At 43.4% G+C, this 27,204-nt stretch overlaps 1 protein-coding gene across 1 annotated transcript in view; it reads right to left on the bottom strand.

The window, feature by feature from the left end:
• The window catches only part of plxnb2b (plexin b2b), a 130,926-nt gene that overhangs the window by 36,900 nt on the left and 66,822 nt on the right, over nucleotides 1–27,204 (bottom strand). The window contains exons 3-9 of the mRNA XM_035156778.2: nucleotides 6,118–7,220; nucleotides 5,517–5,705; nucleotides 5,291–5,416; nucleotides 3,860–3,960; nucleotides 2,317–2,443; nucleotides 1,639–1,798; nucleotides 662–773 (exon numbers count right to left, since the gene is read on the bottom strand). Of these exons, the coding sequence (XP_035012669.1) occupies nucleotides 662–773; nucleotides 1,639–1,798; nucleotides 2,317–2,443; nucleotides 3,860–3,960; nucleotides 5,291–5,416; nucleotides 5,517–5,705; nucleotides 6,118–7,218 (1,916 nt within the window). The 5' untranslated portion in view covers nucleotides 7,219–7,220. The remainder of the gene's footprint in view (nucleotides 1–661; nucleotides 774–1,638; nucleotides 1,799–2,316; nucleotides 2,444–3,859; nucleotides 3,961–5,290; nucleotides 5,417–5,516; nucleotides 5,706–6,117; nucleotides 7,221–27,204) is intronic.

Raw genomic sequence — 27,204 nt, 5'->3', positions numbered from 1 at the left:
CTGGCAGAACAATACTAAGACACGGGAAAACACCCAAATCTACAGAATCCTATCGGAATAATGGGCAAACACCTTCACATGAGCGTATTTTAACAGGATGAAGAAGAAAAACAATAGTTAGGTACCTTTGGTATGAATGTTGGTTTCTGATTGTAATTAAAACACCAAGTACTGATCCGAAAACCATTACATTTAAAAAATGACAACATATACAACATATTTTAACTGCTGTATGCTACTCATCCTGTATGGAAGTGATGATTTCTATCATTGCTTGTATGGCCTACTGCTAGTTTTGTAATTGGCCGTCAAAACGAAAGTCTTGCATACGATACACGTCCTCGCTTTACATGTGGGACTTTCCAGAGTGAAATATTACCAAATTGCTGACCTTTTAGCTTTCTCTGGCTAACGCTACTCTATTGTAAATCACTTCTTGTTCGCTGCTCTAAAAACAGTACTTGCCAGTGGCAGTAAAGTGCAACTGATGTTTTGGAGCAGCGACGAAGAAAAGATTACCAGGAAAAGAAAACTATAATTTTGTCTGGCTGAGACAAGCAATGTGATACAAAGTACTGAAATGAACCAAAGATAAAAGCAGTGAAAAATGTTAGAATTATTTATAAGAAAATAATTCTAAAAGATAAAGGGTCTGACTCACGGTGTGTTTTCTGATTTTCTCACTGTGGCGGCACAGCTGTAGAACTTGAACTCCCGTGTAGAAAGCTCCACAGTCTCATTGACGAACACCGTAATGTCCACGGCAACAAAGTCTGGGGCAACAGCAAAGAGAGGGTTGGATATGTATTTACATTTACACAATTACAGCCAAGGAGTCTGAATATCAGAGGCACCCAGTTCATTATAAGATTTGTCATTTATGCCTCTGAAGATAGAACAGCACAGGAAGGATAAGCTCCGACTCGCATGACATGACCTTTGAATAATTCAATATGACCACAAATTTTGTAATAAATCACTGAATTAACCTGATAGAGGTTATTCTGTCAGTATCAAAAAGAACAACCAGCGCTTTTGAATTGCTTAGTATTGACCTACTTTATTATTTGCCTCTATTAAACAGAGAAGAAGAGCTCACATTATGTTGCATGTTCACACTGAACCAAACAAAGGCGGGCATCATGCTGCCCCGGAGTGTGATTTCGGATAGCACTGCCAGCATTCTGGAATCAGAGGTGTGATGTGTAACACAGCAGCGTCAGTGTCTATCCAGTCACTCCGGCTCTGCCTTTTACACAGACCTCAATCTGGCTCTGCTGCTGAAAAACTGGATCTGCTCATTTGTTTTTCACAGAATCGCGACGCAGAATAAAGGTACAACATTTCGTGACTTGAACAGGCTGCGGAAAAGACGCTACAGACCGATCTCTTCTCCTGACGCGGATGTTAAATTAACAGAAAAAGAAGCAAGATCCACCTTTGATGATCTTCTAATTTTGTGGTGCAAAAAAAAAAATCTGCAATTTCTCAAATTACCTGAACCAAGTAAACATGAGCCTTTTTGGGGCCCCTCAGGCTCTGCAGCACCAGAGCATTTGCTTAACAAAACAGAGAACAGCAGACGTTTGCCTTGAAAGAGGATGAAATAAAAAAGGAGGTTCATTGTAAAGGAAATACCTTGGCCCTCAGGTGTTTGTGGTATAAGCGAGGGTTGGGGCAGATCGCAGGAGACCTGACCAGTTTCCGACATGCTTCCTTCACTCTTGAAAGACTCGATGGTGCAGTGCAGACGATCGGAGAGTCCGATGTTCGGCAGGGAGGGGATGTTTATCCTCACCTGAACAGAAAGATAACATACAGAGCTGCGTGAACTGCTGAGAACATTAATGAGCCATTTTTTGCAGCATAATATTAGTTGATATTAAAAATAATTTCTCTGCTTAGTGTGTAATTGAAACCTTCGGCGTAGAAACAGTTTCCGTTCCAAAGGCTGGGGATTGATTGAGAATGAGAAAAGTGGGAGAGGCTGGCGGAAATGCAGAGTGAGTCAGAGAGGGAGGGACAGAGAAGTAGTCAGGAAACACATAAGAGAGGCTCTCCATCTTCAGGCTGGGAGCACAATCAACCAGGTCAGTTATAATAAGCCAGGATGGAGTTTTTTAGATGGATCAATACAGAGTAGGAAGAGCAAGAGCAAGAGCCAGGATCTCTGATTCACAATGAAAACAGTTTTTTTCACAGTGCATGTTTGTGCGACATGAAGGAAAGTGGGTTTATGTACCGCAGAGCGCGGGAGACAACGACAGGTGGCGAGAACAAAGGCAGGAATGAGTGAGAAGAGAGGCAGCTCTGTACCTTCTGAGTCTTTTTGCAGGAGAGGTTCGGGGGATAGAAGGAGACAATCTTGACACACTGCTGCCTAGGGCTCCACAGCCAGCCATTCTTCTCCTCTGCCCGCCGGCACTCAGACCTCCTGGTACACCTTCAGACAAACAATGAATAAACTCCCATCAGCCTCCACTCCACAACCCCCAAAACGCTTCCACAAGGTCTCAAACAAAAAAAATGAAAAAGCCTGAGGGCTCCAACAGATTTTCAATGTGCTGTTGTGGGTAACAAGCCCCTGATCCAAGTGACTTCAAGCAAGGCTGATGCAGATTTTCAAAATAAAGTTTTGTATGGATATCTCAAACAGTAAACAGCCTCATTGGCGGCAGGTAATGCAGCACTTTTTTAGAATTAAAAACAACTTTATTCAAAATTCGTTATTTGTCTCATTATTAAGCGAAAATGTAAAACACCCCCTCATCGCTGCTTCTCAACTGTAAGAATATTTTCTGGGTTTTGAAAAGTTGATCTGGGGAAAACAGGCAACTTGATTTTATCAGCATCAACTAACCTTTCCCTTAGGATTCATATAATTTGATCACAAGAATAATTGCTAGAGTGATCAAGAATGAAAATACATCTTTAGTGTAACTATGTAAAAGACACAGGAAAAATAGGTCATTTATTCAATATGTATTCATCCAATTTATCCATTTGTTATGTGCAATATCCTAATGTCTGTTTGTACTATATTGATCTATGTCTGTTTACGCTGTCGTCAACATCATATACTATACCCACTATTTATTTTACTTCAGATCGTTTTTTATACCTTCTTAGGAAACCCATAGAATTCTAAATTACATTCCTGAGCTGGATGCAGCATAATTTCGTTCTAATGTGCAGACTATCAATAACCTCAAGAGCGACACAACTGGTTTTCTGCTTTTTTCCTGTTGCGGTTCACATCCCAGTCAAAAGCGTGACACACGCCTCCCATCCTTCCCTCCAGACTCTGATAAATATAGGCTGATGAGAGTAAATTGCACAGAGTGCCTTCACTGCATGAGGCTGACAAACAGCTTTAATTCCTTACGGCTGCACGAACAACAGGAGATGGAATATAAACACTAGGGGGTACTAAAAGTGAATGCAATAAAATACTGAACAAATACCCCGCTGTGTTTTACAGATGGAATTGTATGTGTGGGTGTTTGTGTTAGTCTGATGCTGTGTCCGTATATTTGTAAGAAAATGCATTTTGTGTGTATGTGTGTCTGTGTGTGTGTGTTTGTACTTGTATTTAGATATTTGTGAGGACCACAGACCTGACTGAGTGAGGGCATTTTGACCAGTCCCCACTTTTTCAGAGGCTGGTGACTTGCTTTTAGGGTTAGGCATTTAGTTGCGATGGTCAAGGTTAGGGTAAGGGGTTGGTAAATGCATTATGCCAATGTCCTCACTAAGAAAGAAGTATAATAATTGTGTGTGCTTGTGTGTGCTTGTGTGTGTGTGTGTGTGTGTGTGTGTGTGTGTGTGTGTGTGCGTGCGTGCCGTGTGTGATCCGTACCGGCCCTCCAGGACACACCAGCCACAGTAAGGGTCCATCATTTCCACACATGATTGGCAGTCTTTCTGTTGGAGGCACGTCTGCACTGGCACCTTGGTGATCTACAACATGAAATATGATCTGATGAACAGTGCACTTCAGAAAAGACACAGCACAAAGCATTTTCAAGGGAAATGATCCTGTCACAGCACATGATCCCTCCACGTCTGCTCCCCATGTTAAATTACTAAAACAATTCCGTCCATCCAGCGTAGGTGGTGTCCGACTCTTGCTGTGACTTTCCGAAAACAGACGATCCGACATCCACACCAACCTATAGTGCGGCGATTGGCCAGGTGTGCTGGAGGTGAGTGTAGGCAGGATTCAACTTTTCTCTCACATGATGTGGTCTTGTTCCAGACATCCAAATCACGACCCACTTCTTCCAACAGTTGAGTAATTCCAATCGTAAAAAAAATAACATCGTGAAAGGGGCATGTGTCCAGTATGAGATATCTTACCTTTGATACCCAACTACTTCTGCTGATTGTATTTATGCACTTTTTCTACAGTGAAAGTTTAAATTTTGCAGTACTATATATTTTCAGTCAGAAATGTATTGTTAATATAATGTGTTTGCACCAGTCATGTGTTCATCTTTAAGGATTCTGTGTAGATCACAGGCTCATGTACAAAAACTTGAGGCATCTTGTTACCCCCTCCAAGGAAGTTGTGTTTCATCTGCATTTGTTTTTGTTAGGTAGCACAATTACGCAGAACTACGGGACAGATTACCACTGAGGATGTGGTATGGGTCAAGAAAGAGTCCAATAAATCTTTACTCTCTTTAACATTGCCGGATAGGGCATTTTTCAACATATTCATTGTTTTCTCAGAGCATAATTCATGGATCTTGATGAAAAAAATAAGACATGTTTCGGGGACTGATATTTATGAGTGAGTGAAATTTGGTGAAGATCCAGATTTGTATTTGGTGAATTTAAATGTGGTTTCATACGGAGACTGTTGGGCCTTGGTGGAGGTCTGCACTCCACTGAGCGTCCTTCTGGCTTTGTTAGTTTTCTGTTAAAACACATTTAACTGTTGATTGTAAAACAGGAGGAAGTATAATCAACTCCTTTGTGGTAAAAACAAATTTAACAGCATGAGTCATTGACATAAAACTCTAAATAAACAAAGAGGACCTTTTTCTGTCTGAATAGATATCTAATGGAGGAGATGAGCCTCTATTAAAATCATTTAACTCACACTTTATGTAAACCAAAGCATTTTTTAAACCTAAGTGTATGTATGTATGTATATATATATAAATATATTTGTTGTATGTGCATTAGGCTCTTAGTGCTGCAAAAACACAGGTGACTACAGTTGTACTGAGTCTGAATGCCTCCCGTGTGGACACGTGTTACATGATGTATGATATCTGTATACCTTTTTCTCAGTGGTAATGTAAAGGTGGCTTTGACTGAGGTCAAAGAAAAGGTTCTTGTTGACCTTCTCTCCCATGGTGTCGCCGGGAGTCTTGCTGTACACAGGTGACGCCGCGGTCAGGTGTGCCTGGACAGAAAACAAAATGTCAGATATTTATCCTCCTTCCTCCAGGTGAAAGTTTAAAGGAAAAAGTAGAGGAGAGCAGCGGATCAGAAGACAACTCCACCTTGAAGACCTCTCCCTGGTTGTTCCCCAGGAAGGCGACGGTATGATCATTCTCCACAGCGACGGCCACAGCGGTCAGAAGGCTTGACTCGGTCAACACTGGGCTTACCGTCAAGGCATATTTGGGCTTGCTGGCCAGAGGGGAAGGCAGAAAGTCGGCACCGCACTTGAAGTTTTTCAACGTGTCTTTCTGCAAAGAGAAAGCAAAGAGTATTAGATTGATTGCACACTGGGAGCACCAGACCCATCCGTGGAAGCGAATACACATGAGCTCGCTGATTGGTCTGGTTTCCAGGCTGAGGGCCAGATTCTCTAGAGGGACAGATTTGGCCCTTGGGCTGCTACTTTCCTACCATTCCTATATAGTGTTATCCTGGATGAGTTGAGGGAATTGGGAAAAGAGCCATGGAGGGAGGGAAATGTGTGAGGCAGAATATTTAGACAGAGCAATACAAAGGATCTGCAGAACAAAGTAAACACTGAGACATTAAAACAAACAGTGACACATCTGTGTATTATTGATTGTAGCAAAGGGAATTCTTATTCCACTCTCACATTTGTTTCATTTTTTTTTTATCAGATACCACAAGAGAAACGCTTACTGCAATTTTTGACGTGCAGAATTCATCAGTTTTAGATGAGTAGGGGATGTCCACAGCGGGGATCCCAGAAATTTTCCCTGAATCACTGTAGCAGGCGCTGATAATATCCACGAGCCGCTCATTGATGGAGTTGAGTGGGTACATGCAGAGGGCAGATTCGTTTTCGTTGTCGTCCATACTCGCCACCATGAACAGGACTTTGTTCCAGGAGTTGACAGTCATGACGCGCGCCAGCTCTTTGCCGGGAGAGGCCACATACGCAGCTTGGACTTTGTTGTAGCGGTTATTTAAGCCACAGTTTAACTGGAGCTCTGTGTGGGAGTAATAGTGAGGGTCGTCTTCGCAAAGACGAGACACAAAGGTCAAGTTTTTATTGTCTGTACCGTCAAGTGTCCGCGAAAAGAGGAAATAAACAAACCCATCCTCTTTGAAGGCATGGCGGAAGTCGTGCAGGTACTTGGGGACGAATGGCGTAGTCTGTACCGCAGACGCCTCAATGATGCTCTCAAACACGACCCACTCCCGGTAGTCCTGAAGGATCCGCGTGCTGATGAGTTTTGTGCTGTCCAGGCTTCCATAGCCTTTCCCAACAAGAAACACGCTAAATCTGTCTGCGTCTTTTTTGTAGATGGACATGACGCCCACCACGTTCACGTTATCCTCTATGCTCGTCACGTAAGTCCTCTCTCCTTTATTGTCACTGTAGTACAGCTGCTGCTCCACGTTGGTCAGGTTGAGGAGCGAGCAGATGCCTCGGTAGCGGCTGCCACAGACTATAAGCGAGCTGTTGGACGGGTGGACCAGCAGGAGCTTGTTGAGATTGGGCATGAGCTTTGTGTCCTGGCAGGCCGAAGCGGGAGGCGTACACATCCGCGCATCCTCTTTAGGGCCGGTCTCGGCACGGGCCTCCAGTTGCAGCGATGGCCCCAGCTGGAAGATGGTGTTGACCGCTCCCAGGTAGATGCGGCCAGTCTGGGGGTCCTGGACCACATTGTTGATGGGGGTCTCAGAGGTGAACTCCAGGACGCTGCCGCTCTCCTCCTGAGCTTGTGAGATTGACTGGCAGAGGAAGAGGAGGAGGAGGGAGACCCAGCTTGCCATCTCTGGAGGGAACAGAGAGGGAGAGGTGTTTTATTATCAGTGAAGTAAATGCATGGATTAAATGCTCATTGTAGAACATGTCTGCATTCATATGTTCACGATGCAATCACAAGGGTTAATGCCACAATTTGACACACAGTGAAATGCACTTATTCTCTTTCTTGCAGAGAGTGAGATTAAAGGATTGATACCACTGTCATGTCTGCACGATAACACTGTAGCTCGAGTCAGGAGACTATTGGCATAGTTTAAGGTTTTTTGTACAGATTAAACAGAGATACAATGTCAGTGAGCTTTAGAGGTGCTGGTTGGTGGATTTTATGCCTTTAAACAGAGCCAGGCTAACTGTCTGCACGTATTTTACTCTTTTTACTAAGGGGGCAGCCGAGGCTGAGAAGGTAGAGAAACTAGAAGGTCGGTGGTTTGATCCCCGGCTCCTCCATTCTGCATCCCAAAGTTTCCTTCGGTAAGACAGTGAAACCCAAAAGTAATGTTTTTTTTTTCTCCTATTTTTATTCAAGAGACTTATTGATTTCACGGTCAGATTTTGTAATACGCTTACAGGACAATTTTACTTATCTACCCGATAACTGGAATTCTGTTGCACACAAAAAAATTCAAGTGCTGAGGAGAAATCTGTGAGCAGACGTTTCACACGTGCACAGAACCAGTGTGAGGAGATGGGCTGAAGCTGGAGGAAACCTGAGCACAAGCAGGGTATATTTGAGTGAGAGCACAAGGTTCTGAGTGAGAGCATTACAAATCTGAACATCATATCAATAAATCCTGTATGTATGTATATGTGTGAATGGGTGAATGGTAAAACTGTTCTGTGAAGTGTAAAGACTAGGAAAGCGATACATAAATAGAGACTATACCATTTAAACTATCTAATGGCTCCATCTTCACTGCACAGATATGAGAATGACATAGATTTTCCCATTAAATTGTAATGTGAGAAAAAGAATTTACCCAAAAACTGCTTCACTGAATTGACGGCATTAATTACCTCTTGTTGCATCGAACTATGCAAATAAATTCTCATATGATTGGGTAAGGGTTTGAGATATCTGTCCCACAGCCACTCAAATCCTAATGAGGTAAATCAAATTTTGTTTGCCGAGTGTAATACTGTGAAATCAACATCTCCTTCCAGATAAAGCATCGCAGTCAATCAGAAGGACTGACAGACCTCACGGTGCAAAGTTTTCTTTGTTCACAGCAAATCTTGAAATACTAAAAAATAAATGGCATTGATTCTGAAAATAAACAGAGCTGGCATTCTTTTAAAGTGTCAATTATTTTCGATTCAAATCAGTCATCTGCGTTATTTTTAGGTGGCAGCAGGAATCTCAATGACATATCAATCCAAATAAAATTCATCCAAACTAGCAGCATGGCAAAAAAATAAACAAGTAGATGAAACAACGTGTTTTTGTTCTTTGTAATTTAACTATTTAATCCATCAAGAGTAATACTGACAGTTTAAATCAAATCAAGATGTTGGTTTAAGGTATTAAAGCTAAAAAAAAAATCATTCACACTAATAGTATAACTGTATAGTACAGTTTGTGTGTGACGCAGCTCTCTGCTCCACTTCTACAAAGACCATGTTATTTGGGATTTAATTGACTTAACATCAGAAACGATCGCTGGTGAAAAATAAAAGTGCCGTGAATGGGGTTAAGGAAAGATTAAGGCCGAGAGCTTGATCTCAAAGCATAACACAATAAAAGCCTATTTAAAAAGCTTGGATCCGTTCCAACTTCATTTGCTCTTTGCTTCGTTTTTTTCCCCTCTTCTTCACCAACATCCCAGCTCAGGAAGTACACAGTTTTGTTTCAGGTAACATGATCTGATAATATCCCTGTAGAAACACAGACGGCATCATGTAACAGCAGGTGTCTGCGGCGTCCTCGCTCACTGCTGTTTGCCCAGGCGGTGGTAAATATGGAACTGCAGGTGGCTTTGACGGAGCTTTTGCCCACACAGCAAATGTGTTGTCTACGTTTGCACGCTGTATCGAGCTCAAACGCTCTCAATAGCAGCCTCCTTCTCATTTCACCTTGAACGTGTCAAATAACAGCTATTTACACTTTGTCTTTTGTTAACCTGCGACCCCATTCCCACTGCTCCGTTTGATTTTACTTTCTTTTCTTTTCCCCCATTTACTACTTCAGTCCTCCACCCCCCTCCCACACCATTTCAGTGCATAAATGCATTGTGCCCTTTTCAAGTCACAGCCTTAAAATTGTTCCACTAAAATAGAAATGATGCGATAAAAACCCCTGTCTGCGTTTATCCAGGACAGAAATGTGTGTGGTTACAGCTTTAATTAGGAGGGAGGGGCAGACAACCATGTGCTGAGTTATAACTAAGAGGAATAGACCTTAAAAAAAAAAAACCTCCACAAGTTTACGGGCACTCAAAATGGGTGGACAAAATAAAAGGAACATCATGCGAGCAATAACGTTGGCTCCAAAGTAACAAAACTTCAATTACAAAGACATTTCCACTGGTAACGTTGAATGACAATTACAAGCATGTGTCAGCTTTAAGAGGCACAGCAGTCACTCGCTTTTAATGTTTGACTTTTCAAGGAAGCATCACGAAAACTGCTCGAGCTGCAAAACGCTTTCGCTGCCTCCAAATGTTGACGACACGAGCGAAACACAGTGGCGCTCTTCTCACAAAGGGTGGTGGCAAACTGCAAAAAGTGTTCACAGGGAGACTGAGGAATGATAAAAAAAAAAAAAATGAAGGCGGTGTAATAAAGTTTTCTCTGTAAAAAGTGAGCTCCACAAAGCCTTATACGCTGGGTATTTATTTAGGGCAGGGCTGAATCTTGGCAACAACTTGAGAGACGTTGGAGCAAGAACACATGATTTTCTGCTTAGCCAGAAAAAAAAAATCTATTTAAGCCTAAATAAACTGACTGCATGAATGCACAGCTTGTGATAACAGACGTGTTATTTCTTTGCGATCATTATTCGAAAAAACTTCAAAGCTTGCTGTGGATGTGAACTTACGAACCGGTGTTTTGTTATTTACTTATAAAGTTTCCATCATCTCTGTTTACTTATTTTTATTCTTTGATTTCGGGTAGGGTTGGTAAGTTGTTTCTGAAACCCTTTTTTTTTTTTAATCTTATTTGTTGAAATCCTCTTCACGTACCTGATAGCCATCAATAAATAAAGTTGTCTGTGGCCCCTCGCATGTAAACACGTACGTGTCTGTAACTAGCCGACCTGCTTGCCTGCGTGCACCCTGCCCTCACTGCACATGACCTGAGTCTTGAGCCGAACAGGCCGCTGAAGCAGAGACGATATTCAGAAGTTAGCGAGCGAGTCACAAAAAAAATTGTCTGCTTCTAGCAGTTGTTAGTCAGAGCCAGTTCATGTGTTTTGCGGGCGTAGCTTCGACGAGAGCTTTGACCATGTATTGGTTGCATTTTTTCAAAGCGTAGCCCACTCTTGTTTTTCAAGGATTACCAACCCTAGCTTTATGTAACAATTTCTATTTCTGAAATGTGCTAGTATAAACATATCATTCATTACTTTTCAAAGTGTGGGAATTTCTAGGGTCACTTGATCATAGCGTGACATAGTGTGTGAATTGAAGATAAGGTGAAGTAGTTGAGTAGAGAAAAACCATTGAAACACCACATTATCTCACAAGCTATAGAGACAGTAGGTGTCCATGGTGTTTACAGCCAAGTCGAGTACTGAGATAATTTCAGATCTGAATTTTGACTCATTATTACAGCAAGTTAATATCTGTATCATTGAGAAGGAACTACAACACAGAAAGACATCGCAAACTATGCATGCCACCAAAACACTTAAAGTCACTATAAAGTGTGACAGTTTCAGGTCTGACATACCACATGACTTTTAATATGCATTTTTTTTTCTCTTAGTGTAAACATGTGACAGTGACTTCATCAGCAGCCAGTGAGGTGTGTGCATCCTCACACCATGGGTGTTGTTGTCATGTGGCACGTGCTATAATCATGTGGCTACCAGAGTGACCCACGTACCCATGGGTTTCGTGTCTAAATATTGAGTGTGACTGTAAATATGGAGAGCAACTGAAGCATGACTTCCTCATTGAATGCACTTCCATTGTGTGCTGTCCACTCAAAACTGAAATATTAATTTTTCTATCGATTCACTCAGACCACACGAAAAGGTGGATTATGTCAGAAAAGCACATGATTCCTGTGACCAAGCAACTTTCTTCTTCTGTAATTTACAACACGGGGACAATCGCCTCGGGGCGCTCATTTAAGTCTCAGAAAACTCCGGTTCCACTCACATCCATAACTACAAAGAGTCACTTTCCTATTCATGCTAATCCTATAGCCAGCCCCCCGATCAGAAAAAAGTGTCACGCATTTCTCCCTCAGATGCTGCATTGTAGGTCAGTGCAAACGGAATCCTCAACATATTTCAAAGGAGCCTGTTTTCTCCTAGGATATGTCCTTCTGTCACTCTATCACTTCTCATCCTTTTTTCATGGGTTTAATCCTGAACGCTGGAATTAAAGAGCCTTCAAAGAGCTGAGGAGAGGCAGACGTCTGGTGGAAGCGACACAGGTGGAATGAAGGCCCGTCTCAGCCCCTCCAGGTCAGCCCGCCTCTCTTTTCTCAGCATGTCTCTAAGCCCCTGTCAGAGAACATGGCAACTGGGCATACCATCCAACACGTGGCTATTCTGAATAAATAAAAGAAAGCTGCTACATTTAGAGGCTGCACGCGGCATCAGCCTGCAGCTAATGAAGCCTCCAAAGGCCTGTGGTATAAATAATGATGAAACACATCTTGTGCTAATGGCACGTCTGAAAAATGTGATTCTGTGAAAGACAATCTCTAAAATAAAACAGCTCGACAGTCGAAGAGAAATCTACTCACTTCTCACTCCACATTTGACTTTATAGTGATAGTAAAAATATTTTAGTTTGATATTGAATCTACAAACTGAAGAGTGTAACCTGATCATCATTGTCACTGACTGAACCGGAGGCTTGTAGCAGAGGAGCTCCCCTCACAGGGGAATCAGAGCACTGTTGTCAGCTGATGTGATCAGTGATGAACACCATGTTACTTCCTTGTTATAAACTTATGAAGAGACAATGAAAGCAACAGAAATGATTGAAATGATGCGATAACAAAGTGTGCAGCTCTTGAGCTACTAATCTAAAGTAATTTTGTTTTCTCACTTAAGATGCATTCTTGTAATTTTCTCGTTGGTAAGAAACATAAACTGCTTTCAGAAATGCACCGAACTCAGGACATCATCCTGAAATAATACAGAGGGGCAGCACGCGAGAATGCAAACTTCCGAGTTGGTTGCTCCACCCCCCAACCCGCCTAGAACAATGGCCGGAGAATGTCAGAGTGAGCCCTGGTGAGAATACAGCAGGAAAATAAAAAGATGACTAGGAGGTGCCATATGCGTAGAAGACACAGAAGAAGGTATCAACTTGGAAAGACAAGTTTTGAGAGCTTTTAGTGATTATAACAGACGCCTGCATCGATGTGCTATGAACAAACACGTGTGATTTCCAGAGCAGAATTTGAGCATTTTGGTCCACACCTGATGTATGAGACATGTACAGATAGTTTACCAGTTCATCAGGAGAAATAAACACAAGTCTAAGATACTATAATGCCTCAATCTAAATTTTACATAGCCTCCCAACTGAAATAATAACTAATGATAAAAATTAATGGTGTGTGGCCACTGCGATGTGGGGAGATTACAACTCTTTTTGCAAGGACAGCTCAGATTTGGTGATGACAATACCGCTGATAACTTGTAAACTTCGTGGCTCATCAGCCCGGTCTCCCTGGTGCATGCGATATTTAGAATAAATACTGTACTTCCTCTCAAAACTTCCTGCAGCTTGGTCATATAAGCTTACAGTTCACTATTTAGAAAAACTCAGCCTCAGGGTGTTTCTGCAGGTCAGAGGAACATTATCACCTAACCATGTTCTCTCGTCTGGTGTTTGCACGAATGTCTCATCCCCTCAATTACCTCCCAGCTAAGTCATGACCTTCTTTGCTTCATACACACACGTGAAATCCTTCAGTTTGCTCTGGGATGACATTTGAAACCTGCTCAAAAACGAAGAGTAACAGGCTTCCTTACATAGCAGTCTACAGGTAACTGCTGAACGAATCAGTCCGAATCGGTGGCATTATCAGTGACGACTGGAGAACAGTAAAGAAACTGCACAGTCACGAAACGACCTAGTGAATCGTCATTTTCACCTCCAGTTTATTTGATCCCTTGGGGGGGAAGATAAACATTAAAGAAAATCTGTGAGACTCTGCATGCACAGACCTGAAAGTAGCACTTGAAGGTGTATCCCTGTGTTGGCTCACCAGTCATTACACACACACATGTGCGCACGCACGCACGCACGCACGCACGCACCTTTTGTTGACAGCTACCATACCACCCTCCCTCCACAAGTTAGGACATGTCTGGACAGGAAAAGCAGCTCTCAGCAGAGGAAAATGAAAGATAATTGAAAAATGGCAGGTGTGCACACTAACACACGACACAGATTCATGGGCTTCGGAGACACATGTGCACGCATTAATACGTGCACTGGCGCAGTTTGAAGTGCTGACAAGGTAATCCCACTCCGACCACACAGAGACACACTCTTCTCTTCAAACTGCCACGCTGTGTGTTTCTTTGACACAGGGGCTCTAACACCCAGCATGGCAGTCCGCAAGCTGCTCCTCTCGCCACGCGCCTCCCCTCTTTTCTAGGACGAAACCCACCAGGAGGAGGTGTGCGGGTAAGTCCGATCGAGGGATCAAGAGAGAAGCCAGGTAGGGAGGGAACGAGAGAAGAGGGAACAATAGGGGAGTGGAATGTCTGTCTAATGATTAGATCACACACACAAACATTCAAACAAGTGCTGACATGGTAAATTTTGAAGCAGCATGAGTGCTCAGTCATTAAAACAGATACTGAAAGGAGACTGATATAGTAAATAAAAAGGAAGCAGACACCCAACCCTGGAAACATAATAGGATATCACCCCATACCTAGATCATTCATATTCAGCACTTTCTTCATCGCAGAGCTGGCTTTGACAGATGCCAGGGTCTGACACCGATGTGTGTCCTTACACTGAAGCCGCTTTCAGTGTTACACTCTGATAAAATTGTACAGTTATTAAATTACTTGCATGTCCCCAGAGGCCTCGGGGCTGGGTGGAGACCGGGGGAAGGGAGAGGTGAGTGAGGGGTTAATGCTCCGGAGGAATTGTTCCAATGTCTCTTGCAGCGATGCTGAAAAGACCTGATAAAAGAGTATAATAGGCAACATGACAACGTGGGTTAGGAGCCATACGACAGGCCGGAAACGGGGCGGATCCCCCGTCCATTTATTTTCTCCTGCCGCATCCGAAAGGGAGAATAGACGGAACAGGCGGCATTGTTAAACGTTAAACGTGAAGTGGGAGAGTGTGTAGGACTCTCTTTTTATATCTCTGCTCGTCTGCCATCTCGCTTCTTTTTTTTTTGACAAGCAAACACTCCTGTCCCATCCTTACAGTGAAATTGTTTCATGAGTTGCAATGGGAGGCTGGTGTGACGACGACAATCCAATTTCCATATGAACAATTACCCTGCCGTCAGGGCTGGCAGTTCATTTATTTCAATTTGACTGACTTGGACTCCAAAGCAGCCAGCCCAGCCATTGTATTCAGGGCAGCCGGCACAGGCAGCGGATTGATGGGCCTCGTCCATTTCACTGGGATCCAGCTGCTCTGGCCTAAATATGCTAACACCTTTAAAGTTGGCCCGTGACCCGAGGACTGTCCTATTAGACCGTGTGTGTGTTACGCTTTTATGTGTGCATGTGTGTCTCCCAATTCTCACGCCTGTATGCACGTGTTTCCCTTGTGTGTCTACCTGTCACTGGCCTCTTGTGTTTGAGCGTTGTGATGTATTACCACAAGTCAGGGGGTGCAGGCATAACCCGGCACATACATGCACACACACACACACCATCCTTTTAGGCACAGCACTTTTCCTCATTAGGACTGACGGTTGTTTGTGTGTCTGTTTACCGCTCCGTCACCATTTTCAAGGCTCCTGCTATCTCCCCTCTGCCAGCTGGACACTTGAGCAGCGAGAGCGCAAACACACAGACACACACACACACACACGACTACTTGAGCAGAGCAAACATTTAAATTGTTGTGCACAGATTCACACACACACACACTGACTACTAGACTTTTCTGCTTTACACCTATCTCCGCAGCCGACTTCACTGTCTCTTGTAATCTTTCGATCTCCGTTAGTGTCGAAAACAAACACACAAATTCAACCTTTTCTCTGTCTGGGCAGCAGCAGCAGCTAATCTCCCATTGCTAACTGGCCTGCCCCCCCCCAGCTGGATTCTGCTGCTCTCCAGCAGGACAGAGAGGGTTGTTTGCTGTGTGGACACAGCTGGCGGATGTAGGGACCCTGATTAAACGGCCTGGCGGAGAAGAGCCATTTTCAGGTGCCAATGGCTCCTCCAACACTGCCGCCACATCCAGACGGCCGCTAATACACAGAAAGTCATAGGGAGAGACGTGTATTCACAAGCTCACTAATCAACTCCGCTCACAGTTATGCATCCGAGATCCAACACTGTGGCTGCGTATGAGAACAGCTGCTTACACGCACAACTACAGAAGCAAATAAGTAGATTCACTCAATAAAGTTAGAGAAATTCACATTAACAAGTTTCCACAATGAGCCCCCACCTCAAAGTCCACCTTTGAATGAAACAATAATTCAGGGCGGAAATTCAACTCCATCTCAGGTGACCCTAATGCAAACCATCAGACTGCTTTGTAGGCTGAACCTATTTATTAAAGCTAGAGTTGGTAGTTCTGGAAAACCTGCAATCGATACATCCCACCCCCTCCCATCATCCTTCTCTTCAAAGCTACACCCCCGAATCACATGAACGTGCACTGACAACTGCTGGAAGCTGACTTTTTCCCGCTAGCTAACTTCCGGCTATCGTCTCTGCTTCAGCGGTTTATGTCTCTCCGGCTTGTGAAGACTGAGTTTATGTGCAGGGTGCGCCGGAAGGCAGGTCGGTTAGTGACGGACAGCTACACCGACCAATCATTTCGTTCAGTACTGATGAAATGTGTGGTTGTGTTTATTACAATCCTGTGAGAGCCACAGACGACTGCGTTTTTAATTTTTTCTCAGGCGACTAAATTGACGGCTATCGGGACTGAAGAGGTTTTCAACAAAACAAGACAAAAAAGTGTTTCAGAAACAACTAACCAACAAATCTAAGGCATTCCAGACTTGTTAAATATTTGGTTATTCAGATTACAAAATACAAATATTTGTAATTGAAAAACAAATAAGAAAAAATGTCATAAATATAATTTTAGAAATGTCTTGTTCTTACAGGAGAAACTGGAGGCTAGATGTATGATATAGTTGTAACACAAACCCAATGGACGTTATAATCAAATTCATCCATCCATCATCTATACGGCTTATCCTTTTAAGGGTCTCGTGGGAGAGGTGGGGTGCACCCTGAACATTAGGTAAAGGCAGATAGCTTTCCAGTGTGCTCTCACACTCTCCCTCCTTTGCTCTAAACGAGGAAAAACTAAAAACATGACAGCTCACTGGTTATTATTCCTAACTCTAAAGATCACACATCAATAATAGATGATTAATATTATCATTGACGGTCATAAGCCTATAAAAGGAAGGGCTGGTCGTAGCAGCGCCACATGCCTGCGAGCCACAGCAGCTCGGTGAGGTAGTCATCATCTACTGGTGATGTTAGAGTCTGCTGATGCAAGGGGTCCGTTGCTCATTCCTGATATTTTTATGGAGAAGGCTAAAAACGAGCTTCCCTTAGGCCACCGGAAAACGCTCAAGTGCTCCCGACTGGGCCGTCTGCCTCTGTGTGAGGGACATGTAATAGCAAAAAAGGCATTTTTAGCTGTTCAAGTCAATCAATTCATTGATTGATATCGAAAACATTTTGTTTTAATTTCCTTATCTTTTCAATACAGCCTAAAACCTTCATTTCTTTATGACAAATGACTTGACTGCTGCAGGGAATTCCTTTTTTACTGCTCTTTTTTAAGAACATGTAATGATTCAGTGTCTTGCTCAGGGGCACTTCAGCAGGTTTGATGCTTTCTCTGGCACACACACCCACAGCGAGAGACTTATATATCCCTGCTTCCTCTGGTTGGAGGGCAGCTTCTCTAACCCACCCTGAAGCAATCCCCTGCTCCCGACAATCCCCCTCTACTTACATACAGCATACACTCACGTTCCAACACACATGCAGCCACGATTAAGAAGTCAGGCAGCCAGACTGACTGCTAGGAAGGAATCCATTACACACCTTATTGGTTATAATGATTTCACTTCACCAGCATAAACGCCAATGAGCCATGAAGGTATCTTGTAATGTGGTTTAGTCTCACTACCCCAGCTTTCGTTTGGTTTCAAGGGGAATACTGATCTCATGGTGACTAATGGCCCGCCTGCTCTCTTATAGGAATTCACTTGAACAGTAGACAAAGAGAAGAAACCAGTGTGTGTTTAAAGTAGAAGCTTTGGCCTTGAAGGAATAGGTCAACATTTAGGGAAGTAGGCCTGTTTGCTTTCTTTCAAAAACTGACCTAAGAAGACTGATTCCTAATGTATCTTATCATAAACTCTAAAAACAGGAAGAAACCACAATCCTGCATCTGTCAAATGTAAAACAACAAGACCATCAAGATCTCCAAAGTTCAGTAAATATCACTATGTTATTTGTGTAATCAGAAACACAACCATGAATGAAAAACTAAGAGGATCTGCTCATCCAGATTTGTTAACAATTTATCCATCATCTTTTCCGTACTTCCACAGGGGATGGAGTCTAACAGCATTCTGTTGTCCCAGAGTAAATTGAAAATGTGTTCAGGAAGAACAGGGATCTCCTCTAAGACGCCTGAGGGACAAAAGGGATTTTACACGTAGTTTTTTTTACCTCGGCCAAGGAGGTTATGTTTTCATATGTGTCTGTTAGTTTGCAGGATTAAGCAAAAACTACCAGACGGAAAACAACGAAACTTCGTGGAAAGTCGCAGCACGGGTCAGGGATGATAGACAATAGTTCATTGAGAAAAAATGTTGAGAGAACTAATAATCTTGTCTGGATCTAGTGAATATAAAGGAGGTTTCATAAGTGGTGGAGGTATGTAGTCAATTATTTCAAAGTACTGCTTAGCAAATGACTAAACTGAGATCTGACTAGTGAGTCTTGTGGTGTCATAATTACTGTCACTCAGAGTGAGACCCGAAACACCAATGCATCGATACGTTTAGTCACTTCTTCCTGACAGGACCTCGCAAACATGCTGCATTGGTCACAGGGAACTGCATCGGCTTCATTGAACCCAAGTTAAAATGTTATTGTGGTCATCAAAGCCTTAAACACTTGGTTAATATAGCTTGTAAGTAGACAGATTATTATGTTATATCAACCGAAACCTAACAACAAGAAATACGAAAATGACACAGACACTTGCATGGGTTATCAAAAGCAGAAATATGACCATGGTAGACAGTGTACATCTAGCTATCTAATCGAACTATAAAGCAAGAATCTGTCAGCCTGTCAACCAACAGGAATTGCAGTTTGGTTAAAACGTTGGTGCAAATTTATTACAAACTTTGAACAAACAAGTGATCTGCTCAACAGTGCAGCAGAGGGGGCGGGGCTTCAAGGCTCAAGGGAAAAGTAATTTCACATGGCATGCTCCAAGAGCTGCAGTAATCATTAATATGAAACTGTCATGAAAAGGCACAGTTCACAACGGCAATATTTACAATGAGCAGCATCGCTTATCTTTACAAATGACTTTTCTGTTTTGTTTTAAACTTGTTTCTGTGAACAATTACTCATTACTTCAATATCCCAATGGTCTTTTTTTATGCCACTTCCAACAGCAGATGATAAAAACAAAGTAGCGAAACAACATTTTGATTTTGGGATGTTTAGATTCATGTCGGGAGAGTTAAAATTGCTTTTCAGGGCTGTGTTGAAAAAAGTTAATCGGTCACTCTGCTTCTGTGAAGTGGCTCTGTCTATAGCGTGGGTTGTCTGATACAACTTTGAGCTCAGGTTTTGATGCAAGGTGCTAAACCTGGTAACCTTGCAGTGATCATAAAAATAATAAAACCCTGACGTTCAGCCAAACGTTTTGACCTGACTAAGACCTGACTGGGATAAAAAAAAAAATTGTAATCTAATTGTAAACTGACACAAATCATTTTGTGTCAGTTTGTTGCTTTTGTCATAAACAGTTATTTCTCAAAAGCCTGGCAACTACATGCAAAGTGCACATAAATCTGCTCCTTCTGTTGTGAACCTCTCTCAGTATGTTTATGCACTCAAGAAACCAGGTTACTCCGAGAAATCAGTTTACTCAGTAATCTGAGAGCACATGCATGTACATGCACTGCTCTAACCTGCTTACCGTACACATGCAGAAGGTCAGTACTCACATTTCTCTCCCACTACCAAGCATTTCTCACCTAATCTCACTGAAGTGATAGAAGATGAAGCAGAGTGACGACGCAGTGAGAGGACACACAGACCCGAGCTCAGATTCTCCTCACGACACAAAAGCAGACAAGTTCAGACCTGATGTTAAAATCCATCCTGAGTGATCACAACTGGGAAGTGTTAAGTTCATGTGTTCACACTTGACTTTTAATTACGTCCTGAGTGTGTTTCCTGTGACAACTTGAGATCAGATCTCACTTCCTGCTCTGTATGTAAACAATCATGTCATTTTTGCTCGTGAAAATGAAATGATAGTGTTTTTTACAGATGTGTCTGATGGCAATGTTTGAGTGTTGGCTTGAATGAGAGAGAGAGAGAGAGAATGAGCAGACTCAGGAGGGGCTGAATGAATCAATGAGCTGTGCAAAGATCTGCTGTGAGGAAAAATTTTACCCATTCAAAGAAAAAACAGCAATCATTATGTGGCGATCAGTGTTCATATTGTGATGGTGGCCACAAACAAATCACCTTAGGGTCACTGAGAAGCAGTCGCAGATTTAGCAATTCCCAAGGCGAACAAAGGCATGGGGCCCTCCGGATCCGTTGTTCTCCACCTTTTTCAAACCTTATTTATCTAAGAAAGTCCTACTTGTAACTTCTTCCCAACCCAACAAAACATATCAACAGTTTAACAAATGCACTCGCAGTAAAATCTTATTTTCATAAACAATATGATACAATTAGAATGTATGGTCCATTCAGATGTAATGTTATACATACATACTTTTGGGTGCGTTCAGACCTGAACTTAGTGCTGATCACTTGTGATCAGATCACTCAAGATAGATGTCAATACCAGGTATGAACAGGGTCCAAGGATGGGCTGTGGAAACCAACTTAAACGTGACCAACTTTACAGCTCTTTGTGCTTTGTGTTTGTTGTAGTAGACTTTGGATGAAATAACTTACAATCACTACCTGCAATGATCTTTCGAGTCCTCCTGCCTACTGTTACTTTCCCTGTCTGCAGACTTTTGACCTTCACATGTGTACTTATAAAAGGCCAATTAAAAACCTTGTGACCCATAAAAGAAGTCGGCGCTGTCACTCTTGGAAAGAAAGCAAATTGGCATATTACCAGTAGGGAGCTCCCCCTTTAAATCACAGGTGGGGTGGTGAATGAGTCGGGCGCAACCTGTGACAAACTGTGAGAGGAGTAGAGAAGGTGGAAGGGTGGATAAGAGATGAGCGAGGAACAGAAAGATGGAAGCGGTGGGAGGGCAATCACACACAAGTTACTCCTTTGTGCGAGCTGGCAGGTGCCCGTCACCTGTAAAGAGGAGTCACAGTGTGAATGGTGACTGAGCATTGTGATGGTGCAGATAGGAGCATCGGCTGCGGCCCAGAAAGATTCCAGCTCACGGTAATGACTAACTGCTATCAGGTAATGGCCTAAAGATTAGCCTGCTCTTCAACATTTGGAGAAAAGGTCACATTTGGAGATTAAAAGGTAATGGCTAAATTAGCTGCAAAAAATACCTCATGAAATTAAATAGCTTTCAGCGAGAAGGAGTGCTTCCCACCGGTCATGCAGAGGGAAATAGACTGGGCCACTTTTTAATTAGTTGGATGACGAAAACCAATCACAGGGTGGACTGTGATAAAACGTGTTTGTGTCTCGACAGAAAATCTAAACACAAGAGCTCCCTCTAAGCATCTCGCTCCCTCTGAAATATGAATATAGAATCGTATTTACCTGGAGTATTTCTAGCACTTATCCTTAGTGTCACACACTTCCACTAAATGTTCTTGATGCTATCAAAACCACTTCAGAACAATCATCCCCCTCTCCGCCGACCCCCACAATCTTCATCCATCATCTATCAGTGCTGCTGAAGCCAGAGGGGAGAGAGCTTCTAAGCAGGGCCTGACTAATGGCTAAACAAACACCATTATCAGGCCTCGGTGGCCGAACGTTGAGCTACAGGAGCCCCAGAGCAGCTGAGGCTCTTTAATACTTAATCCCCGCTGCCCCTGCTAAAATAAAACAAGCAAGGATGGGACGGCACTGAATGTCCACTAATGATGGAATAAGCACAGAAACATGAGAGAGAGGGAGGGAGGTTGGAGGCAACGAGGAACGACACGCATCCATGCACACACGCGTGCATTACATTAGTACAATCACTTATCGCAAAAAAAAGCTAAGCAGAGAATAGATTTTATTAAGAGAGGGTAGAGAGAAGCGGAGCCCACTCGTCGGGGCCAATTCCCTCTCTAAAAAAAAGGCTCATGGAGAAGTTAATGAGCCTGTTACAGCCCCACAGTTCCCCTGACAAGGCCGCTGATTACACCACATGTTCAGGCAAGAGGATTGTTTGTGTGTGTTTCCATGCACACTCTGACGCGTGTGTGTCACCTGACCCAGAGCGGTCATCTGCTAATCGGACGTTCACAAGTCAGGAATGCACATTTTCTGATAAACAAACCAATCACCATGCTCAAGGCGAAATCTATCCCTCTCACACAAACACCCAGTCGATAACATACACCAACGAAGTCACGCACGCGCACATGCACATGCACACCACACACACACACACACACGCACAATCAAGTGTTACTGAGCGAGCAAGCCACTCAATGAGAGTGGGTGATTAGGCCCTTAGAGAAGAGGCCTGACCTTTTCCTCCACATCAAGTCCTCCGTGCGCATGTGTGTTTTTATGAGTCAGTGGCTGTAAGCTCTCAGGCCCGTGCCACTTCACATCAAATGCCACCGATTTAAATGAGATGGTGAAGACAAACAGGGTGACGGGGGAGGAGGGGAAAAGACGGGAAGGAGGAGGAAACATGACAAAGAAAGGGGATTTGTGACAGTAACAGCCAAAGAATGGAAGTTCAAATGCAAAGACGGAGGGAGAGGGAAAGCAGTGTCACTGATCAATCTCCTGTCTCTCTTCTCTCTCTTTGCATGAGAAACAGCGGAGCCGGGGTATTTTTAAATTCCTTGGTAGATGTGGGAGTTGCGGCGGCGGCCCTTGTGGGTACACAAACCTCCCTCTCCCACTGGTGAGAGGGTTGAGTCTGCACTTCGGAGTTCTCTGAGCTCAGACTGAAAGGCAGACGGTCTGAGTCAGGCCTCTGGGGAGCGGGTGAACAGGGGGCAACTGAGGTTTTGCTTGCGGGTATGATGTTGCACTACTAACTGCTGAGGGTCCGGTAAGTTAGCAGGAAAATGTGGATGAGTAGACAAGTGTATCAAGACTGTTTGGGTTCCACTTTTAACTCTTAAAGAATTTGACTGCACCTTTACTTACTTTTAATGCTTGAACATCCTGCAGTTATAAAAAGGACTGTCGATCAAGAGAAAATCTTTTGGCAACTATTTTGAGGGGGGAAAAAAATTAAGCAGAAATGCCAAAACTCAATTATTTTCAGCCTCTCAAATGTGAATATTTCCTGGTTCCCTCTTCCATCCCTCCTCTAGCAAGCTTAATACATGAAGAGGAATATTTTTGGATTTTGAAGTGTTAGTTGTGCAAACCGAGCAGTTTGAGGACATCGCTTTGGTCTTTGGGAAGTTTACAGTCCTAACTATTAATCAAGTAAACAGGTAAATAATTGGCAGATTAATCAAAGAAGGAACATGATCATTAGCCGCTGCACTAAACACCACTGAAAAGACACTCATGAAGAAAGGAGTTCAAATACACAAGTTGTAGGAGAAAATGAGAGAAAACGGTGAAACCGTTCCTCCTGTAAACATCAATCACAGTTCACAGACAGATTTACTGGCACAGCTTGAACTACCACAGCTGATCACAAGGCTCTCTTGTGCGTTCAGGGATTATTATGAACACTACAGCTTTGTCCATGTGCACTTTTACCTCGAAATAAACTGTTGGCCTGTTTACGATCTATTTCATTTCCTGACTGCTCATTCTTTTGCCCCATATGTAAGAAGGGAAGCTCCATCTTCCCGGTACAATACATGGAAATGATGGACAAACCTAAACTATAAAAATAAGACATAAGGTGTGACAAATAGGAATCATCTTTTAAAAGCTGGTTCAGTTATCTGACGCTGTTGAGGAAGGTCTCGCTCCCTCCCGTCATCACCGGAGATCTCACAACTGATACCAAACCGGCACCTCTCCGCTGACAGGCCACAGGACGTGTGGCGCGACACCCAGGTTAATTAAGTTTGCAATCGTGGAAATGATCAGTGGTGCTGCCACTCACACTGCCCCCCCCACCTCCCCCAACCACCACTCCACTGCTACTAGCCCGGTGTTCAGTCTGTCTAACAGGTAGGGAGACGTCTGTGTGAGGAAAAGAGGATATTTTGTAAAAAAAAAAGTTACATGTTTGGGTTAGTGCTCAAAGGATCAGTCAATATATCAATAAGGGGGAGAAAACATGTTTGTTTAGAATATGTTTTGTTTTTTAATTATGAGGAGAGCATTCTTGATCGGATTCGAGGATTTTAGGATAAAGGAAGTCGTGAGCTGTACAGATTGTAAAGCCCTTTCAGGCAAATTCGTAATTTTAGATTTTGGACGGTGCAAATAAAATGACTTCAAAATTTATAATTTTTACGTAGAAAGAGCGATTAACTGAAAATAAATATACGTAGGTCAGTTAGGTGTAGCCCTCAAATTCCTTATTTTGTCTGACCAACAGTTAAAACCCCAATTTAAAATGAAACAGAACAGAGAAAAGCGGAAAATCCTCACGTTTGAGTCACTTGACAAAGAGAGATTGTTTGTTGTTTACTTGAAAAACTAATGAAATAGTTACAGAATAATTGACTTATTGTTTCAGCAAGATAAGCAATATTCAGTCACACAGAGCTGCACAATACTCTGGACAGAATAAACAGGGTCAGAAAAAACAACAAACTACAAGGAGTCCCCATATCCTGAGCAGACTATCCAGACTGCAGCGTTTTCACTGCCATGATTGCTCTGCGCCCCAGGAGGCTTCTGTAAGAAGCTGGACCTGCAGTGATTGTTGATGGATGACTATTGGCATGAGAAGCACGTAGAGGACACACACACACACACACACACACACACACACACACACACACACACACACACACACACACACACACACACACACACACACACACACACACACACACACACACACACACACACACACCATCTGTAATCCTGGAAAAATGGACTCTACGTATTAGTGAGATGCTTGAAAGGGAGGAGTTATGTCATACGGTAACAAACACATACATTAAAGCTACCTGCTTGCTGCTCGAGAGGCGAAAGGATATTATTCCCCCGGCTCAGCTTCAAAACCTTTATGTTGAGAGGTTGCATGTGAGCCACAGTGGTGGGAGGTAACTGAGTAAATTCTTCCCAAGCACTGCACTTAAAAGGTTCAGTGTGTAGGATTTAGGTGAAAGGGAACTATTGGCAGAAATTTGATATGTAAGGATTGTTGATTTCTTTACCCTAGAATGGGCCCTTCTTATTTAATTACTTTATATTTACATTGGAGCGGGTCCTGTCTACGGAGGCCGCCATGGTTTTTACAGTAGTCCAAAGTGGACAAACTAAACACCTTTTGAGTTTTTATGACAGCTGAAGGCGACCAGAGGAAGAACACTCAGGAGACAGGACACAACGTATAAATTCTGCTGCAGAGATCACACATTTGGTTTTACAGCGGATCCAGCCCACTGCAGTCTGCGTTTATCTAAATGTACCCTGGAGTTTCATTGTGCTTCCAAGTTGAAATCTTCATCAGAGTCTTCTACATGAATGGGCGTCTCTTTTTCATTCTGAGATATTTGTATTGATTTTGTTTTTTCGGTTTTGCATCTGTCGCATGTTCGAAGCACACGCCCACTGGCTCACTGGTGAATTTTTTTGCCATATTCCTGCTGTTTTCTCACATGGGGTCACTCTGACACTTTATGGACATTTCACTAGGGGGCTGTCAGGAAAATCCAACATGTCTAAAGTAAGTGACTGGGAAATTTCCATTCCCACATACAGCCCCTCGAGGGATTTTTCATTTTTAAACTTTTTCAGGAAACGTTAAGTGCAAAAGCAGCTTTAGAGACTGACCTGTCCAATAAAGTAGCTGACCATTGACCAGATGCAATAATAAAATGCTACTTATTTCAACAGTATTTTCTACCTCTGGCAAGGACCATTATCCACCATCCTTTACCTTTAAATATAAAAGAGTGATCTATAGTTGTTGAGTTATTACTGAAGTAAATGATGTGGATACCTCTCCGATTACTGGTGATGCACAGCCACACATGCATTCCTCACCTGGCGAATGACTATGATTACAATTTTTAAATCACTTTCTGATTAACTTCTCAGTCCTTGTGTGATCACCGTTTCTAATCAAATGCAGACACACAGAGGTCAGGGGGAATTAGCCCCCCACCACCGAAAAATAAGCTGCTTTAATCAGGATGCAGATGGCCTGATAAGCAGCAGGGTGGCATTACGGGCCGGTCGTGTGGCGTAGCTGAGGCGTGTCAAGCGATAGCATCTGCACCTCGTCTCTAAAGGCGCCGCTGTGTCATTCACGTCAGGTGAGTGCGCTGACAGGCTGTCATATCCACACTTCATGGGGGGGCGGAGGGGGCCACACATCCCAGTCTTGGGGAGGGGGGCGGGGGTTATAATACAGACGTATTACCCTCAAACACACGTGCACGAGCGGCGGTCAGTGACAAGTGTTAAGTTTGAATGGGAGATAGTGCTGATGTGTGTCAGTGAAGCCTACAGTTTGGTCTCTTTATCTCCTGAGCCCTCTGCCGATAATTACAGTCGTCCCCTCTCTCGGACTCAGTCGCACCAAAGCTGCCAGTCTGCGCATCTCGAGCCGGAGGAATTATCGCCCTGGCCATCGCAAAAAACGGAGCACACCAAGGTCAGGCCCTGTGTTCAATTTCACTTTTGATTCCAGTCCACCTTTCTTTCTCCTCTACCACTTATCCAGTCCTCTCTCCTCTCAGCCCACCCCTGCTCTCGCCATTGAGTTTCATTCTTCAGGGGCTGACCTCTATTTCCAGGACATCCAGCGCCTTAATACTCATTCACTCCCAATCTCTTCGATTTGATTGGCTGAAGGGGAATTGACGACTTAATTTTTGGAGTCCTTGTAGGATTGACACCACGCCCCTCCTCCCCATGTCCTCACCTGTCCTATTGCTTAGGTGCCCGCTCTTCCACCCCCCTCCCCCTTTTGCCCCCTGCCACTCACTATCTCTGTCCTGCTCTGCTGAGTGCAGCCAATTTCCCTGCTCGTACGGAGACGGGGGCGAGATGGCTACCTACTACGTGGCACAATACGCCCCACAGGCTCCTGCAGAAGTCTCCCAGGCACCTTCTCCCCGCGGCCGCTCCCTCTCTCATCGCTAAACTGCT

Source organism: Hippoglossus stenolepis, chromosome 5 (assembly GCF_022539355.2).
Source record: "Hippoglossus stenolepis isolate QCI-W04-F060 chromosome 5, HSTE1.2, whole genome shotgun sequence".
Classification (NCBI taxonomy): Eukaryota; Metazoa; Chordata; class Actinopteri; order Pleuronectiformes; family Pleuronectidae; genus Hippoglossus; species Hippoglossus stenolepis.
This window is presented reverse-complemented; position numbering and strand designations above follow the sequence as displayed.